The following is a 17,929-nucleotide window of genomic DNA, read 5'->3' as shown; positions in this document are numbered from 1 at the left end:
AATTAATTTCCAATATTATACTTATAAGAAAAATCATAAAAATAGAATTTTAATTATTGACTTCAACCTTCTTCAAATTATTGACTTCAACCATTAATATTATGTAATACATCGCCACATCAGATTTCAATTTTTAAAGGAAAATGACACACCAAACAGCACCTCCACCATATAAAACCCTACGTCCAAACCAGAGGACATCTTTGTCCTTTCATAATTTTTTATATTAAAATAAAATATTTTATATAATTATTTTTTTAATTATTACATAAAACTTTAATTTAATATGAGTAATAATTTCAAATAGTATTTAATAATTCGACTATAGTTAAAATATTATCTCTTTTATTTATATTATTCGATAACATAATATTTATGTAATATTTAGAGATAGAGAAAATAATTCGTGAAAAATCACCCTCTTAACTTTTAGAGATCAATGTAATGTTTTAAAAGGAGTCGTCAATTAAAAATTGAAAGAGTATTTTAAATAGAATCAATAAAATAATATAACCATTTTTATATTTATCGTCTAATTTATTAATTATTTTTTATTAAATATTAATTTAAATTATTATATAAATATTTAATAATTAATAACTAATAAAATAATTAAAAGCTACTTAAATAATTAATAATTATTAAAATAATCAATATTATAAAAGAACACCTTCATTGGTAAAAATAAAATGATTACAATAATTTTAAAATATAGAGAAATATGAACCACTAATTAAAAAAATAAAAATCCAAAAACTAGTTAGTCAAATAAAGAGCTGTAACGTGGTCCTAAAAGGAAAAGGGTAAAGAGAGAAACTGTGAGGAACGAAAACCGTTACTTTTGAAGGTGTAAGATTGAAAGCTGTAAAGACCGTTAGATTATTGTTATTATTTTTTTGTTATGGGTCCAAGATGGTAACGGTTAGTTGACCTTATTATCGTGAAGTGAGAATTGTCGTTTTATAAACGTTAAGCAGTCGTTTTCGTTGTCCTGTCTGTCTCTCTATTCTTACCTTCTTTGGCGACATTGGAATAAATATGGAAATGTTTTTGAGCAGGCCTAGTCTGAGATGATGTTGTCACCCTCTGTCTAATTGAACTCCAAATCACCCATTTTGGCTGTGCCTCTTTGAGATCATGGGCAACTCCTCCACCCTACATTACAGTCTTACAGAATAAAGGCTCGAAACTGATTCTACTGCATGAATAATGTCTTTAATTATTAAATTAAGTCAAATTAACAATATCAAAAGAATGCTACTTAAAGTTCCTCAATGAATCACTACTTCAGAACTCTACTTTTCGAAAAATAAGTAAATTAATCCAAATATCTCTACAAATTAAAAAAAAAAAACTCACTAATATTATATCCAGTTTAATGACACGAATAATAACTGTGATATATATATATATTTTTGAAAAGTCCTATTGAGTAGCACAAATGAACTAGATTTGTTAACTTGAATTATACAAACAATATAGTGTTGAAGTTGGTGTCCACATTCCAATTAACCATCCATGAAGGAAACCCTCACATGATCCAAGAGGGTCATTGAAAAAGACGCATGAATTTTGAATTGATTATTCCAAGTTGGATATACATGATAAGCATGATCCTTGCAATTTTTCCCCCTTTTATGGTAATTAACGAATCCAACAAAAAGTTCTTATCTAACTTTGAATGGGTACTTGATTATGTTCTTGAAAGGCAGCTAGTAGTCATCCAAGAGGCCATTTAAAAGAGAGAATATTAACCAACAAGTGTTGAGTGTAATGGTAAGACTTACTGTCTCATTAAGGAGAGAACTTAAATTCGAGTATTGGCAAAAAGCATTATTAGAAGAGGCAACTATGAAATTTGAAAAAAATTATTCTTCTAAACTGTAAAATAGACATAAGAGGGATACTCCTGATAAATCCAACAATCAAAATTACTAATAATATGAAAAAGGAAAATCTACATATGAAAAGAATCATGTGAGTTCTCCAGCCAGTCTTTTGCGATTTTAACCTTTATAAAGTAAATAATAAAGCTGCTGCTATAAAGTGCATGCAGTGGCTGCCAAGCCTCCACATAAAACATGAGAGTATGAGGCATGGGAGCATCAAGTTGCTTCAACTAATGAGATCGTTATACATATAATTAAAAGACCTGTCTGATTTTGTGAAAAAAGCATAAATATAATCACAATATGCTAGTTTCATTGATTTCTATGAACTTTTCTAAGACCTAAACTTCCATTATAGAAGAGAAAAAGTGCATGTAAAATCAAATGGTCCAAGGATTTATAATTGATGGTAGTTTGCAATCTGCAATCTGCACACACATAATGCCTTTTTCTTCACCTTCCTATTATGGTCTATACTTTCCAACTCAACCTTCACATGGAAAAGCCTACAAGACTTGATGTGCAGATAAATACAAACTAAAACTAAAACTAAGCCATACTTTATGTTGAAGGATGATACACAGAGGGCTGGGGATGTTTTAATTTGATACCATACCAAACAACAGTTGAACTAAAAGGGAAAAAAAAAAAAGCTCAAAACTTGTTATTGTGTCTAAAAATGGACCCTGTTGAAGTTCTAAACCACAAGAAAATAACTCTTTAACTTGACAAAACCAAACTTCTTGCAAAACTAACAAACAACACAGCAATCAAGTAGAAACGCAAAAAAAAAAAAAAAAAAAATTTGGACCATTTCTCGATTTGTGCGTGTCATCCTTGCGCAGGGGCCATGCTAATCTTCTCTGTATCGTTCCAATTTTATCGGATGTCCCCGAAGGGACAACCTTTTGGTTGTCTTCTATTTCTTATAAAGGCTTGCTGCTTTTCATAACTACCGATGTGGGATAAGTTCAATGCCAACTAGGTAACATCACAACCTAGATAGATTACATAATCTCATTAGGCCCACATGTGGGTTCTGCCTTGTGGATCAGGCCTAGTTGGTCACAGCTCAATGTTAAGAAAGCATCATACATGTCATGGGCTGAGAGCACCTAATGTTGAATAAGCCCATAAGACCCCTCCACTTCTATATAGCACACCACACTACAACTCTCATATAGGAACTCAAACATGAGGCCTTCATGTTTAGAGGAGAAAGTTTTTCATCACCACTATTCAATAAAAGCCTAATTATAAACACTACTGGGCTATAGTTTGCAATTTTTCATATTTATAGTGTTGACAGTAATCTTATAATGTATTCTATTGTCATATAGCAATCACATTTGAATTGACTAAAGAAGTCTTGAATCGAGTATTTCTATTTAGTTATTATGAGATTAGTCACTACTCGCTTTTATGGTGTGAGAGAGAGGACTAAGATTTGGATCAAATAGAGAGGTTTTAAAAATATATGAATTTAGATTTTAATAAAATCTAAATAAATATAAGAGTTAAAAAGTATTTACAATAACAATATTAACTATATTATTAAAAAAATTCAAATTTAACCTAACAAAAATTTTTGTTTGATGCTCATCCCCTCTTCCAATTCAAAATTTGAAAAATTTTTATTAAGATATTTTCAAATTTATAAATTTCAAATCCAATATTTAAAATCCAAAATTTAAATTCAAATCAATGAAATCCAACCTATTTTTTAGCTTAGATCTCAATTTATAAAAGATAATTTGGATCTTCTTTCTCCCCTCTGACTAGACTCTGACTAAAAATCTTCACAAACCATGGGAAAGTCTATGTTCTTGAATTTCTATATAAGCTTCTTGCATTTAATGTTTTTCTTTTTTTTTTTAATCTTATTTATTTATTCATTTATTTTATTTTATTTATTTAATTATAAAGATTCTAAGGTAGATTAGAATTAAAGTTCTTTATTTGAAGTTAGTTTCTTTCTCATTCATTTTTTTCAAGTTTTTCTTTCTCATTCATTTTTTTCAAGTTTTAAACTATGAATTTGAATATTTTTTAATATAGGTATTTTAAATAAATCATAGTTCTAAACCAACTCAAATTACATAATCATAGCAAAAAAAATTAAAAGAAAAACTATAATTAGTTATCACAACAGCCACACAGTAACCCTCCAAACAGTGGCAAAATAAAATTCAAATACACTCAAAGAATCCACAAATTTCCAGATCTGGGACAGAGCTACAATCCTACATTCATATAAAACTTCAATCCATTTCAGAGCACGAGCTTGCGGTGCGATATATTACAAGAATTTAATAAAGAAAAGAAAAATAACAACTGACCTTTCCAATGCGAGCTCCAGTGTCGATGCTAATAGCAAAGAAATGCTGCAGGTGTGAAGAAAACAGAGACGAAGGCATTATCGTAAAGCTCCAGAAACAGAAAATTTGAAGGGAAATCAGAGACTAAACAAAAAACTTCAATCCATTTGAAAGCACAAACTTGCAGCGTGACATACTAGAGGAATTTAATAAAGGAAGGAAAATAACAACTGACCTTTCCAATGCGAGCTCCAGTGTCCACGCTAATAGCAAAGAATTTGCTACAGAGACGAAAACAGAAAATTTGAAAGGAAATCATAGTGGAAAAAAATTTGGACCATTTCTCGATTTGTGCGTGTCATCCTTGCGCAGGGGCCATGCTAATCTTCTCTGTATCGTTCCAATTTTATCGGATGTCCCCGAAGGGACAATGAGTTCTCTTCTCGCTCGAGTTTATGAAGTATAATATATTACAGTAACTAGACGATGTGGGACTTTGGTTGGATTCTAACGACGCTGCCTGACTATTTGTCCATATTAAACCACCTTGATAAGACCCTACACGTGGGCCCTCTGTAGACCACATGTCTCAACGAAGGTTCAGTGATCTGTATATTATTCACGAATGTGCGACACCTGTGTACTGTAATATAAGGTGGCCCTAATCAATTGGTGAAACTGTGTGGATGATAAATATTAAATAGTTGAAGATGACTGCGTGTGCTCCTTAAGCAGGAGGAAACAAGTACTGACATTATGACAATGAGTTTCTGCCGTTGACAAAAGAGGTCCCACGATCATTAGACAAATCAGGTTTTGTCGGACGAAGTAGAGTGCACGGTGTATTTGATCCGTTTGAGGATGCGAAATTGTGATTGAAATCGCAAATAGACTAAACCTTGAGCATTTTTTTATAGAATGAGGAAAACTTGATTTATGCGTACTTTGTGGACTGTTGTTGGGCTCTAAAGCCCAAACCCAATTCGCTTGAAGCCGAAGTTCCAGCAATTACTGAACTCGGATCCAAGTAACCCGAATGTTTCTAACCACCTAAGCACCTACCGGTCAGACCTCGTCTCTCTCTTCGCTTCACTTTCGCAGAGCCTTGAAGCCACCACCAACAACCACTCTACAAAAATATCAACCTTTTCTCTCTCTATCTCTTAACCATTTCTCACCGATATCTCCAATTCCAATCCCTAGTATCTGTGAAATTACATCAATGTCCTCCACCTCCTCATCCTCCTCCGGCGACGGTCCACAAACTAATTCTAAGCCCCTTGAAAACCAATTCGAATCCTTTACTATTGAAGAATCCAATAGCATCGTCCAAAACGACGAAGCAACGGCTGAGCCTCAACTAGAGTCTTCGTTTAATGGATCGCTGGACGATAACGGTAATCACGAAGAATTCAACGCTTTAGAAGAGAGAATTGAGGTCGGAAGCGAAGTTAGGGGCATTGGCGACAGTGGCGATGGTGTTGTGTGGAGAAGGACGAACTCAGAGCTGAAAGTGGATGGGCCTTCGAGCCCTAGCAGTAGTGGATATGCTGGCGAGAGAGGAAGTAGTAGCGTCACGAGTGCGTCGAGGATTGGCGAAGTGAGTGAAGATGAGATACAGGAAGCTGGGAATGATGGCGACGTCGATGGGAATTTGGACTCACAAGCAGCTTGGGTGCCTGGAAAACGGCATGTCGATGAGGTACTGTGGTTTTGGCACTATTCTACTTGTGGATTTTCTTTCCACTTTCACTCTCCATAAACTTTATAGACCGCATTAACTTCTGGCAACTTAAGTCGTTTGTGAATTCTAGATTGTTTGTTATGTATTGCATTACATTTGCAACATTATGTATATAGCATAAACTGAAACAGTTATTTTGCTGTTACCCATTACGAAACTGATAAAATCCATGCTGGTAACCCAATTGAAATGTAAAATTTGTTGATCAATACATTTTGACAGAAGACATATTGAAGTTTGTTCTTATCTCTTGCCTTCAATAGGTGAAATGTCCATATCTATACCAAGATCTAACTTGTGACTTAAAAGATGTATTGAATGGAGGGAAGCCGTTTCTCCATTGAATCCTCCAAGCTTTTTGTTTGGAGAATTGCTTATATTCGCAGTGTACTCAAAGCAAGCTCATAATTAAAACCTTCTATGTTCATTTCTGGACCTGGCTGCTAGGTCTGTGTAGTTGAAGGAATTTTTTATGATATGTGCTCCTAATGGGTTTTGGATGCTTATGAATCAGTAGGAAATGATGCCATATGTTCTTTACTTGTCTTCCTAGTTAATGCATTCCTAGTTCATCTGCATTAGCATTAAAGATGAATTTCGAAAGTTTTGGTTTGACATATTTGCCAAAGTTCCCGTTGGCTGACCTTCCAGTAACAATGTTTATTTAATGAATAGCACTCTTTAAAAGTGTGCTTTTCCTAGATTTTGCAAAGACATTTGCCAAAGTCACTTCTGCTGTAGACTTTTAAAAGTGTTTGTCACTACTTTTCTTTAATATGTATGAGTTCAGTACTTTGTAAACTGGATTTGTTAGGTTTCCAATCTGTTTTGATTTAGTGGGAGAGAACTCCATTCAAGGAATTGATAAGTGAAGAACTGAGGTCCAATGAATGGTATCTGACCAGCAACAGTTGCTACATGGGTCTTCTAGTACTCAATTTATAAGATAGAATAGTCAAGTACTTCTCTCGTGGGCTTGCTGATCTGATGGACAGTTTCTTTTTTGCTTTTCTTTAGGAAACTTAAATAAAGGAAACAAGAGAACCCTGAACAATAAGCAAAGTTAAATAGAAAATGTTAGAAGCTGGAAAGTGAGAAAGAGGTAAAATAATCTGGAAATTCTGTTACTACTGCTCTTCCGCTTGTTTTGACACATGTAGTTTTCAGATCATTTAGGAGGAAGGGAACAAAGAGCATACAAAGCTCTACCTATAGGCTATACACAGTTTCTTTTGGTGGTAATACCTTTTTGGACTTCATTTTTTTGGATGAAAACGTGAAACGGTCTGTTCTATTGGAACAAGCACATAATATGGATTGTGATAGTTAACTCTAGGACAATCACACACACACCTATAGGCTTGAGAAGAGCAACCTGCGCTTCCATACAGTTCCACATGGACATCAGCCATGGTTTGATCTTCAAATTGCCATTTGAAAGAAATAGTGGATAAATAGAGCTTTCCTAAGTTGTATTGTACACCAGGTGTTTTGTCTTCATGTACTAATTTACTTGATTATTATATAATTATTCAATTGTTTGGAATATTTTTTAAATTTTGGCTACATATTTCTATCATTTATTCATTTTATTATCTGCCATTTATGTCAAAAAGTATAAAATTCCACTGGACTCTTGCAATATTATGTTTTGTTTGATTAATAAATGAAGTGCAGGATGATGCTTCCATATCATGGAGGAAAAGGAAGAAGCATTTCTTTATATTGAGTCACTCTGGGAAACCCATATATTCCAGGTTTGATCCAGATGCCATACAATCAAATACACAGTTTTATCAGCCTTCTCACAGAATAGAGTGAAATTTAATACCTTCTGTTCAGTATTTTGTTTGTCCTGTTCAACATCTCTTGTTAAATTTCAGATACGGTGATGAGCACAAGCTAGCTGGATTTTCAGCAACATTGCAAGCCATTATTTCCTTCGTGGAGAATGGGTACATCAATATAAGAAATCTTCTCTTTTCAACACCCATTAGTTGGAGAATTTTTACTTTAAAGTCAATCCTATACAGAACTTACAATAGCTTCCTTAATTGTGTCTTTCCAGGGGGGATCGTGTCAAATTGGTTAGGGCTGGAAAGCACCAGGTTTGTTCATATATTCTCTTGTGGCCTTCATATTTTTGTTCATTATCAGTGTTCTAGTCACTCTCTTTGAAAAGCTCTTGTTTTGTCCTCTTGGTGATATAACTTGTGGACCACTTATTTCACCCTCTTAAATTATTATTCGTGCATGCCAGTGGAGAACTGAAAAACATCCATTTCAGAAAACCTACTATTTTTATCTTTTGATTGGAGAAATATATTTCTTATTGGATGCATATGGGGATGTAGCATATACTCAAATATATACCAAATTGTGATAAACTTTTGTTTGTTTAGGTGGTTTTTCTTGTGAAAGGACCAATTTACTTAGTTTGCATCAGCTGCACAGAAGAACCATATGAATCATTAAAGGGGCAATTGGAGCTTATCTACAGTCAGGTAGCCATTAATTCCCTTGTTCCACATTTTTACTAATTATTATCTTACTTTTTTCAGTGAACAAAAATTCCTCGTGCAGTTACCCTTTTTTCTCATGTCATTTATTTTGATGTGGATGCAGATGATACTCATTTTAACGAAGTCAGTAAATAGATGTTTCGAGAAGAATCCAAAGTTTGATATGACACCCTTGCTTGGAGGAACAGATGTTGTTTTCTCATCTCTCATACATTCATTTAGTTGGTTTGTTTCTCTACCTTGATTTTGTATGCCTACTTTTGCTAGAGTTTGAACAATAAAATATTTAACCCTGTTTCTGATGGTGAGTTTGTTCTTGTTTTGTTGATTTCATGAGCTGCTGTAGTAAAACAATAGAACCTGTCACAGAATATGCAATAAATAATTATGGATTAAAAAAAATTTTACTTCAAGAAACCGCCAAAAAAAAATCTTGTGTTGCAGTAGAATTTATATGAACAATGAAAATGATATCAATGATCAAGATAAATTAGAAGCCTGTTATCAAGGTCTATGTGTTTTCTTATGTAACTAATATGCTATGTTTTCAGCATAAATTATTGTACATAGAAGTTATAGTTATGTTATTCTTATATAGAACATTGGTAACCACAAAGCAGTGGCCTCAGTTGAACTGTCTATGCATTATAGGTTGAAATTGTTGCTACTCGAACTGTAATTTGTCTTTCCTTTTACCTGTTGTGTTTTGCATGTGCTTGTGCTAGTATTCTTGAGGTTTTCCCCCTTGTACGTATGCTTATATTTTGAGAAGTTTTATTTGCCCTGCATTTTTGTTTAATGTATTTATGAACAAGTTGCATGGTTGAATGTACATGTCTTTCTGCTACTACTCTAAATCAGATATTACTGAAGGAATTTTCTTTGCCAGGAATCCTGCCACATTTCTTCATGCATATACTTGTCTTCCTCTAGCTTATGCAACGAGGCAAGCTGCAGGTGCGATTTTGCAAGATGTTGCTGATTCAGGAGTCTTCTTTGCAATATTAATGAGCAAACACAAAGTAAATACATGCACTGTCCCCATTTTATTCCTTTGTCCATATTTTTATACTCAGTAATACCTTTTTTTAAAGTTGTAGCTATTTTTTAAACTGAAATTTTACTAGCTAGAGCACTTAATGACTTAACCTCGATTTCAGGTTGTTAGCCTAGTCGGTGCTCAAAAAGCTTCTCTCCATCCTGATGACATGCTGCTGCTTTCCAACTTTATTATGTCATCAGAATCATTTAGGCAAGTAGAATTAATTGACTGTCTCTTGTTAATGATCTTGTTTGGACATGTTAAATGTGCACTTTGACTCCAAATGTTTAACAATATAGTACACTACTACACTAGTAATATTACTGTAAATTAGTGAAATTTTCAGTCTGTTTATTGATATCTCTTCATGAAAAAAAAACTTTTCCTTTGATTTGATGGGCTTATAATCTACAAGAGTTCATAAAAACTCAATTATTCTGTTCTATTTTTCTAGGCAATAACATACCCAAATTCTCAACTTTTCCCTCTATTTATATTTTTGTAATGCATGTTGGAAACCTGTTACAACTTAGTTCTTTATTTATTCATACAAGCTAAAAAATTGAGTCGCAATGGGAAAAAACTTCATTCTCCCTTTGATCGTTGTTGATTTTGCTTTTTCTTTGTTTTGTGGTGATTTGTGAATTCTTTTTAAGCGTATAGCCTTACATATTATTCGGGCTTTATGCAGGACATCTGAATCTTTTTCACCAATTTGCCTCCCAAGATATAATCCTCTGGCATTTTTATATGCTTATGTCCATTATCTTGATGTGAGTCAAATTTAGTTTCACAGCATTTATTCTGAGTAATCATTGACGTTTATTTATATATTTTCATTTACATTAAATGGTTTCAATTGTGTTCCTGTTTGTTGTTACAGTGCCATTGGAAATAACATGACACTTGCACTCTCTTGTGGCAGGTTGACACGTACTTGATGTTGCTTACTACTAGTTCGGATGCCTTTTATCATCTTAAGGATTGCAGGTAAACTTGGTTATAAGATGTAAGTTTAGTTGATAATCAACCTTGGATTGATAGCAGTGGAGAGATTCAAAATTATACAATCCCACTTTACATTTCTTTCCAAAAGTGGAAAGATTTGAAAAGACTATATAAATATTTGAAGTTTTTGTGATTTTTGAAATATGATCTGAAATATTTTCTATAAAGGGCAGGATTGAAGTGTGAAATTTTTTTTTCAACAAAATGCTCTCTGCTTTCATTAATTTTCAAAAGCATTCTAAATTAAAATAGTAAAATCCTTAAACATGCATCAAGCTCCATGTTACTTAATAAGTTTCTGAAGCATCAAACTGAAATATACACTTCCGTTATTCAATTGAAACAAATTTAATTCTTATACATTTCTAATTTACTTGAAATTTTATTTTTATTGTGATTCAGAATATAAATCAAATATATTTTCAGTTTCTTTAGTACTAAAACCAAAAACTTGAATTGATTTGTACATAAGATCTTGTTGTATTTAAGTTCAAAAAGTACTGCTTACATGCATCTTAGGTGAACAACCGACATAGTTTATATAGACAAGGAAACGAGTAGTCATATTAATGTACAAGCAATTTTTAATTCTGAAACTTGTTTGAAGGAATCAAGTTTCCCTTTGCTTTATACTCTTCTTAGTATTTATTTTTCTCTTCCTTCATAACTTGAACAACATTATAGAAGTTGAATACATGATTGTTCCTTTGGGCACCTTTACTGAAGCTGCATTTTAATTTATTGTTCAGTAAACAATGTAGCCGATCCCAACTACATTTGAATTAAGCCTTAGTTGTTGTTGTTGAGTTATTGTTCAGTAAATAATATATATGTTTTTCCATCCTATATCATGTTCAGAAATTTTTGACAAAAACTTTACAGGATTCGTATTGAAATGGTTCTTTTGAAGTCCAATGTTCTTAGTGAAGTTCAGAGATCCATGCTAGATGGTGGGATGCGTGTTGAGGATCTGCCTGGTGATCCGTTGCCTCGTTCTGGAACTGCTTCTCCTCATCTAGGGCAGCATAAACTACCGACTGATCACCCTGAAAGATTCAGGGAATCATATTTAGGCATCGGTGGTCCTGCTGGACTTTGGCATTTTATATATCGCAGTATATATCTGGATCAATATGTATCTTCTGAGTTTTCATCACCAGTTAATAGTCCACAACAGCAGAAAAGGTAATACTGCTGAACTTGGAATTCCCTTTATGCAGAGATGCTTCTGGGTTTTATTGTATCAGTTAAAGAACTAATATCCTGTTTTGCAGATTATATAGAGCTTACCAGAAAGTTTATGCTTCCATGCATGATAAGGGAAATGGGCCCCACAAAACACAGTTTAGAAGAGATGAGAATTATGGTAGATTGTGCACTATTTATATCATTCTCCTCTATTAGATTTTATTTTAGCTTATAATCTCTTATTAGTTAGAAAACTGCCGCGGTGATTTCACATTTGTTTCTATTTTCTCCCTTTGTGACAGTACTACTCTGTTGGGTCACCCCAGATTTTGAACTTTATGCAGCATTTGATCCACTTGCAGACAAGGTTTGACATTTGCTCATGCATATACGAACTACTCATTTTCTAGGTTGTATAAAGCGTGAACATACACTGTTCTCTGGACAATAATCAAACCTTAGGCCTAAGCGTCCACACACTTGAAGGCTTGTCTCATTAGCCTTTATAAATCATAATTTACCATCAAATAAGCCATATAAACCTTATATAACTGAAATCTTCAATAATCGTGAATTTGTGAAGGAAAAATGCAAAATGCGAAGATATTGTGAGAGATTGGAATCAAATCTCGCAATCCTTGTCCTGTTTGTATTGTCTTGTCATTTAATCAGGCTAGATTTTGTATTCGACATCCTCTTTGACTAATTGTACAGATGATTTTAGTTGTTGGAACAACCATCTAGCACAAACTAAGCAACAAGACCTTGTTTGACTTTTCCAATAGAGTCTAAATAGAATGATAAACTTACTGTTTGAATTGCATTTGCAGGCTTTGGCAATAAAGACTTGCAACAGGGTTTGTCAATGGGTGAAAGATGTTGAAAATGAGATTTTTTTGCTGGGAGCCAGCCCTTTTTCATGGTGATATCCCAAAATATTTTGCAAAACTGCATGTATACTAGTTTGTTAATTTTATAAAAATCTCACATAATTTTTCCCAACCAACAGTTAATTTGCATACACTAACAGTTTACTACAAATTTGTTCTATTTAATTTTTTTTTTCTGAAGGTTTTGCATATATTTGCATCCTTGTGTAGTTGCCAGAAAATGTAAAAGAGCAATCGTTTAATTGTAACAGAAGTCTTGTGTACTAGTTTTGTTTTCCAATTTGGAAGAGAACTTCGGGAAAGGAGATTGCAGTGGATTCTAGGATCTGGTGATTAAAGCACACAAAATGACCGTTTGGATGTCCATCATTCTGTAATGTATTCTTTTCTCATCCAGGATTGAAATCTGATAATATATGTACTTTCCTCGTAGCATTTAGTACAGTCATTAAAGTAATATGTCTGTGAATTTCACATCTTTTATGAGACTAGACTGATGATTGCCGGGTGATTGTTAGTCTGTCTAAATGAATGTTGCAATGCAAATGCATATGCAGCACACCAGATTGAGACTAGAATTATTGGACATGAGCAGGTTTTCTTTTCTCAGGAGTGCAGTGTGAGAAATTGAACTGGTGCTTTATAAATTATAATTTCTTTTATATGCTCGATACAGGGGAAGCTTGAATGAGGAGAGAGAGAGAGAGAGAGATGTGATGTGATGGACTCTGGTAAAAATGGTGTTGGATAGGCGTCCTGCTTGAACGGCTCACAGCTCACTGGTTTCCTGCAATCATTAATAGGTCCCAGCTGGAACCCTGTCCATGTAACATCCTCTCTCTCTCTCTCTCTCTCTCTATGAAAGTAGCACATGCGATTTATTGCCTTCCATTTCGTGTCCAAACGTGTGAATCTTGCTACCAGTTTCTTACAGCGGATAATAAGGAGAGTTAAAACAGTATAATAATAATAATAATAATAATATCATCAAATAATGAATACACAAATTTAACCTACTTTTTTTTAATATATCAAAAATATGTTATAATTTCTCACAACAAAGTTAAAATCAAAGATGATTTTGTGAATTGAAATCAATGTTTGCATTTGCAAGTAAAATCTCCCCTTTGAAACTATGGGATGCTAATTTCTTTCCTTTTTTTAGTGCTTTTTTAAGACATTTTTCAATATTATTCTCTCAAATGTCTAAGAATATTTCTCCTTGCATCATCATTTTTGCTCTTTGCTCACTTGTAGTTTAGGAGTTGAAAACAAAACTAATTAAAATCTTTAATCATATCTATTTAATAATTACTTGTAACATCCTCTAAATAGCTTATATTGTCTTACCTGATCTCATCGTATATTGTCATGTCTCTTCTACCAAATACAATTAAACTCAATCTTACATTTAAGCAAACAAGACTTAAATTTTAAATTTTTGTCAATTTTTTAAAAATAATTCATCATTAAATTAATTTATTATTAACTAAATTTATATTTTTGCCTATTTAAAATTGTGATTTCTTAGTAAAAAATTCAATTACAATGCTACATAGAGACAATAAGTCTTTTCCTCTTTCGTATAAGATTTACCTTCTCAATTTTAAACCTTGATTTTTTTTAACTTGGTACTGAAAAAACAAAATGGGAAGCAAGTAATTATTATTATTATTATTATTATTATTATTATTATATAAAAAGGAGTTTACAGGAGTTGGTGTTGTCCCACATAAGGAGTCCAAGAGAGAGAGAGAGAGAATTAGACTGTATTTGAGTTTTCAACTCTTGCTTTTAAGTCCTTTGAAAAATCGTAGTTAGGCACTTGTAAAGGGTGTTGTGGAAGCAAATAAAAAAAGCACAACCAGTGTAAACAATATTCCGATTTGAACAATAACTATACGCATGTATGCGAAGATATTGAAAATTAAGCAACCAATTATGAGAATTATCAAGCAACCAACAACCAATTTAAGTTCTTCTCTACTATTAGACTTTTTCCATAAGAGCCAAGCTAAATACACACGCATGCTTTTCTCTGGAGTTTTGGAACCAATTACAAGAGTTACAACTTTTTTCTTTACTCAAGCTTCAGTCTAGGTGCTTGATAACATTTCCCACAACAAATGATATACTCTTCTTGATGATTTGGGTTTCTTTCAACTCAATTGATACACAATAAATCAACCTAGAAAGAATATGGAGATTATTTGCCAATTAAGCTTAAAAACTTTGCTCTTCAAGAATGAAAACTTCTTATAAATAAACTTAAAATTTTTGCCCTAAAACACTTGATTTCATCAAGATAATCCATAAAACAAGTCGGCTTTTATAGAGTTTCAAAAACTAGTTGTTAAGCTAAAAAATCTAGACTAACAAGTAAAAAAATAAATAAATAAAACTAATCATTATTTTGTTTTTTAGCATACTCAAAATTTTACTGTCAGACTTAAAAGTAATTTGTTATTTTTGAAAATAATAGACCACTTTTTTATAGAGAATTTTGCTCGAGAGAAAAGTAACTTTTAAGTAACAAGACTTACTTTCGCTATTGTCTCAATAATTTACACTTTCAAAATATGACTTCAAAAAAATTTTCGACACTTTGAAACAACATATTTCATGTATCTAAGAATATGCAAACCTTTAAAATCAGTGCTTATTTGAAAAAAAAAAAATTAAAATTGACAATTTCTCTCTTCTTTTTACAAGCATATCTTGTGCCTAACGAATTAAGAGATTTTACTTAACTTTTAAATGCTCTTCAAATGTGCTCTCAATGCTTGACATGATTCATGATATCCCTTTGTTGTTTGTCAATCTTTCTTGGGTAATTTTCATCATTTACAAACTTGAAATGCTTACAACACACTTTGTTAAATAGATTATCTTAAGTTTTACCATCATAAAATATTATGCTCTTTTGAACTATAGGGCTAACAGCTGGCATGTTAAATGTAATCTACCCATTAAATGCCAAATACCAAATTTATATTAGAATTGTATAGATAGCTTTTCAAAGTTGCGCATTTATATTTTGGGATATTGATTATGGACTTAGTATTTGTGGCTCCAAATTGTCAAAAGTATTAACTCATTGGTTTGCTGGCACATTCGTTATTTAATAGTCAAATTTCATCAATTTGGGAGATTAAAGAAGTTTGTTCCCCACTTACCTTCTCCATGATAATGAAGTCTAGGGTTTTATTTACAACACCTTAATGACCATAATACCCTTGATTAATTCATACCCTTTACATTTCCTTGAAGGGTATTTTTGCACCTTGGCATCATCCTCGGCCTTAAGAGAAGAGATTGAGATTCCATAGTCATCTCTCTGACTAGAACAATGTCATCAACATCAAACCATCATTTTTATTTAAAGTTTGCACTGTGGGGTGGAGCCACCACTTACACCTAAAATCAACCGATAATTCTCTATTTTTTTTCCCCTTTGATGCATTAGGCACGTGATCTTGATTCTTCTTGTCACGTGATGTTGTTATATTATGGGTTGACTATTGTTGTCCACCCCATTGTATAGGTCATTATGAATAAATCTTTTGCGGGTAGAGGTTGGCTACCCCTTTGAGATTGATTTAGTTTTGTTTGACATTATTGTTATTATTGAAGTTGTTGTGGAGAAAAAATATTTTTTTAATATATTAATTAAATAATATTAAAAATTTATTTAAAATTAAATTTAATAAATTTTAATTATTATAACATAAAAAAATAAAATATTTTTTAACAGTATTTTTTAGAAAGTAATTTTGATTCAAATCATTATGCTAAACAGATATTTAGTGTCTATTTAATATTATCATTAAAAATGTATTAATTAAAAAAATTAGAAATTAAATTTAATGTATTTTAGTTATAATAATATTAGAATAATTTTTGATAATATTTAAAATATTTTTTTAAATGTGTTTTTTAAACTATGCTTGACAATTTTTACCAATTTTCGACTAGGTCACAATTTTCGCTAGCATTATATAACAATCAATTCAACATTTCAATAAAATTTTGCATAAAATATATGTAACAAAAAATTAAATTATAAATTTGTTTTTATAATAATACATTGGATCAATTTTCTTATAATATGTTAAAGTTTTTTTAATAATTTGTTCAATAGATAAATAATTCATATTGAATTTTAAAAAATATATAAATACAATTTATTTTTTATAATATGATCTCAAAATTGAAATCCTATCCTATTAATAAATAGAGAGTAGTAATTAACATAGTATTTAAATCTTAAATCAGAAACCATATATTGAGATTTTTACAATGGAAAAATTAGGTTGTGAAATCGTTATCCACCATTGAAGTTTCATTTAATTGGCTGTAGTTAATGTCGTAGACTCCAAAAACACTTAGCAACCTACCACCATCATCATTATTATTATTATTATTATTATTATTATTATTATTATTAAACTGTTTTTGTCGGTTTGATTTTTTTTATTGACATTATTATTATTACTGTGTCACTATCAATATTATCATCACTGATAAGACTATTAGACTTGATAAGGGCTAGCCCGACCCTTAAATTAAATCGGGATCGGCTCAGGTCAATAGTTTGGAGTCTTGAATTGAGTTTGGAATTGCTTCGATTTAACAACTTTTTTTTTCCAAAAATTTATATTGAGGTTATATTTTATTTATTTTTTTATCTTAAAAATTAAATTATTTAGTTTATAAATAATATCTAAAAATTTATTATAGTTTATAATATCTAAGGCCAAACCGAAACTATTTCGAATCAGAACCGTTTTCAAACTATAATTGATTTGAATAGTGAAGTCGGCTGAACCAGCTATTCGTAGCATCTTGGGTCGATTTTAACGAGGGATCCATACAACGAGACTCAATAATTAAATTAGGCGTTATAAATTATGACCAATATCAAATAAATCTTTCCCTCAAATCGAACCTGCATAGTGTTTTCAAATCATTCAGTAATGGAGATTACTTATGGTCATTCAAAAAACTGAATTATTTCAACTTATATCACCATCTATAAATTATAATTAAGGATAACTAACTAGTGTTTGGTATGAATGATTTGATACTCTTATCTCTTACTCTTTGTTTAGGAGGAAGTTTTTTAAAATAATGAGAGATTTTTCAATATTTAAAAACCTTGAATTTTTGTGTGGGAGAGTGGAAGGCTTTTCAAAGTATGAATTTTTGAAATTTTTAAAAACCTTTAAAAACCTCAATTTCCCAATCAACCAAATTGATGGGTTAACAAGATTTTCTCTTTAAAATCTCCAAATGTTTAAAAAGCCTTTCTGTCTTTCTAAATACTGA

At 31.8% G+C, this 17,929-nt stretch overlaps 2 protein-coding genes and 2 non-coding genes across 4 annotated transcripts; 1 reads left to right on the top strand and 3 right to left on the bottom strand.

Annotated features, from left to right (window-relative positions):
- Positions 1–668: 668 nt before the first annotated feature.
- On the bottom strand, positions 669–4,686 carry LOC110648064 (uncharacterized). The gene is made up of 3 exons (XM_021802165.2): positions 4,443–4,686; positions 4,229–4,273; positions 669–1,155 (listed from the first exon to the last, which is right to left on the bottom strand). Exons 1-3 carry the CDS (start codon positions 4,524–4,526, stop codon positions 970–972), a joined length of 315 nt encoding a protein of 104 aa, XP_021657857.2. The 5' UTR covers positions 4,527–4,686; the 3' UTR covers positions 669–969.
- LOC131181019 (U6 spliceosomal RNA) lies at positions 2,689–2,791 on the bottom strand. The gene has a single exon (XR_009149648.1). It is a non-coding gene; the product is annotated as a U6 spliceosomal RNA (small nuclear RNA).
- LOC131169194 (U6 spliceosomal RNA) lies at positions 4,534–4,636 on the bottom strand. The gene has a single exon (XR_009149649.1). It is a non-coding gene; the product is annotated as a U6 spliceosomal RNA (small nuclear RNA).
- A 566-nt stretch (positions 4,687–5,252) lies between the features above and the next one.
- LOC110648067 (vacuolar fusion protein MON1 homolog) lies at positions 5,253–13,033 on the top strand. Its single transcript, XM_021802169.2, has 14 exons — positions 5,253–5,909; positions 7,629–7,708; positions 7,835–7,906; positions 8,020–8,059; positions 8,354–8,455; positions 8,577–8,698; positions 9,363–9,495; positions 9,634–9,725; positions 10,207–10,288; positions 10,441–10,505; positions 11,406–11,708; positions 11,798–11,889; positions 12,014–12,078; positions 12,542–13,033. Exons 1-14 carry the CDS (start codon positions 5,430–5,432, stop codon positions 12,635–12,637), a joined length of 1,824 nt encoding a protein of 607 aa, XP_021657861.2. The 5' UTR covers positions 5,253–5,429; the 3' UTR covers positions 12,638–13,033.
- Positions 13,034–17,929: the final 4,896 nt, after the last annotated feature.

Source organism: Hevea brasiliensis, chromosome 6, assembly GCF_030052815.1.
Source record: "Hevea brasiliensis isolate MT/VB/25A 57/8 chromosome 6, ASM3005281v1, whole genome shotgun sequence".
NCBI classification, from domain to species: Eukaryota; Viridiplantae; Streptophyta; class Magnoliopsida; order Malpighiales; family Euphorbiaceae; genus Hevea; species Hevea brasiliensis.
Note: the sequence above shows the minus strand (reverse complement) of the source record. Positions and strands in the feature narration are given on the sequence as shown.

What these genes read in the sequence shown, in the direction of transcription:
- LOC110648064 (XM_021802165.2), bottom strand. Translation starts at nt 4,526, where the DNA reads ATGATTTCCTTTCAAATTTTCTGTTTTCGTCTCTGTAGCAAATTCTTT. An exon ending in CTGGAGCTCGCATTGGAAAG is followed by an intron (nt 4,274 to 4,442) that starts GTCAGTTGTTAT and finishes TCACACCTGCAG; the next exon opens with CATTTCTTTGCTATTAGCAT. An exon ending in CTGGAGCTCGCATTGGAAAG is followed by an intron (nt 1,156 to 4,228) that starts GTCAGTTGTTAT and finishes ACTGTAATGTAG; the next exon opens with GGTGGAGGAGTTGCCCATGA.
- LOC110648067 (XM_021802169.2), top strand. Translation starts at nt 5,430, where the DNA reads ATGTCCTCCACCTCCTCATCCTCCTCCGGCGACGGTCCACAAACTAAT. An exon ending in GGGAAACCCATATATTCCAG is followed by an intron (nt 7,709 to 7,834) that starts GTTTGATCCAGA and finishes GTTAAATTTCAG; the next exon opens with ATACGGTGATGAGCACAAGC. An exon ending in TTAGGGCTGGAAAGCACCAG is followed by an intron (nt 8,060 to 8,353) that starts GTTTGTTCATAT and finishes TTGTTTGTTTAG; the next exon opens with GTGGTTTTTCTTGTGAAAGG.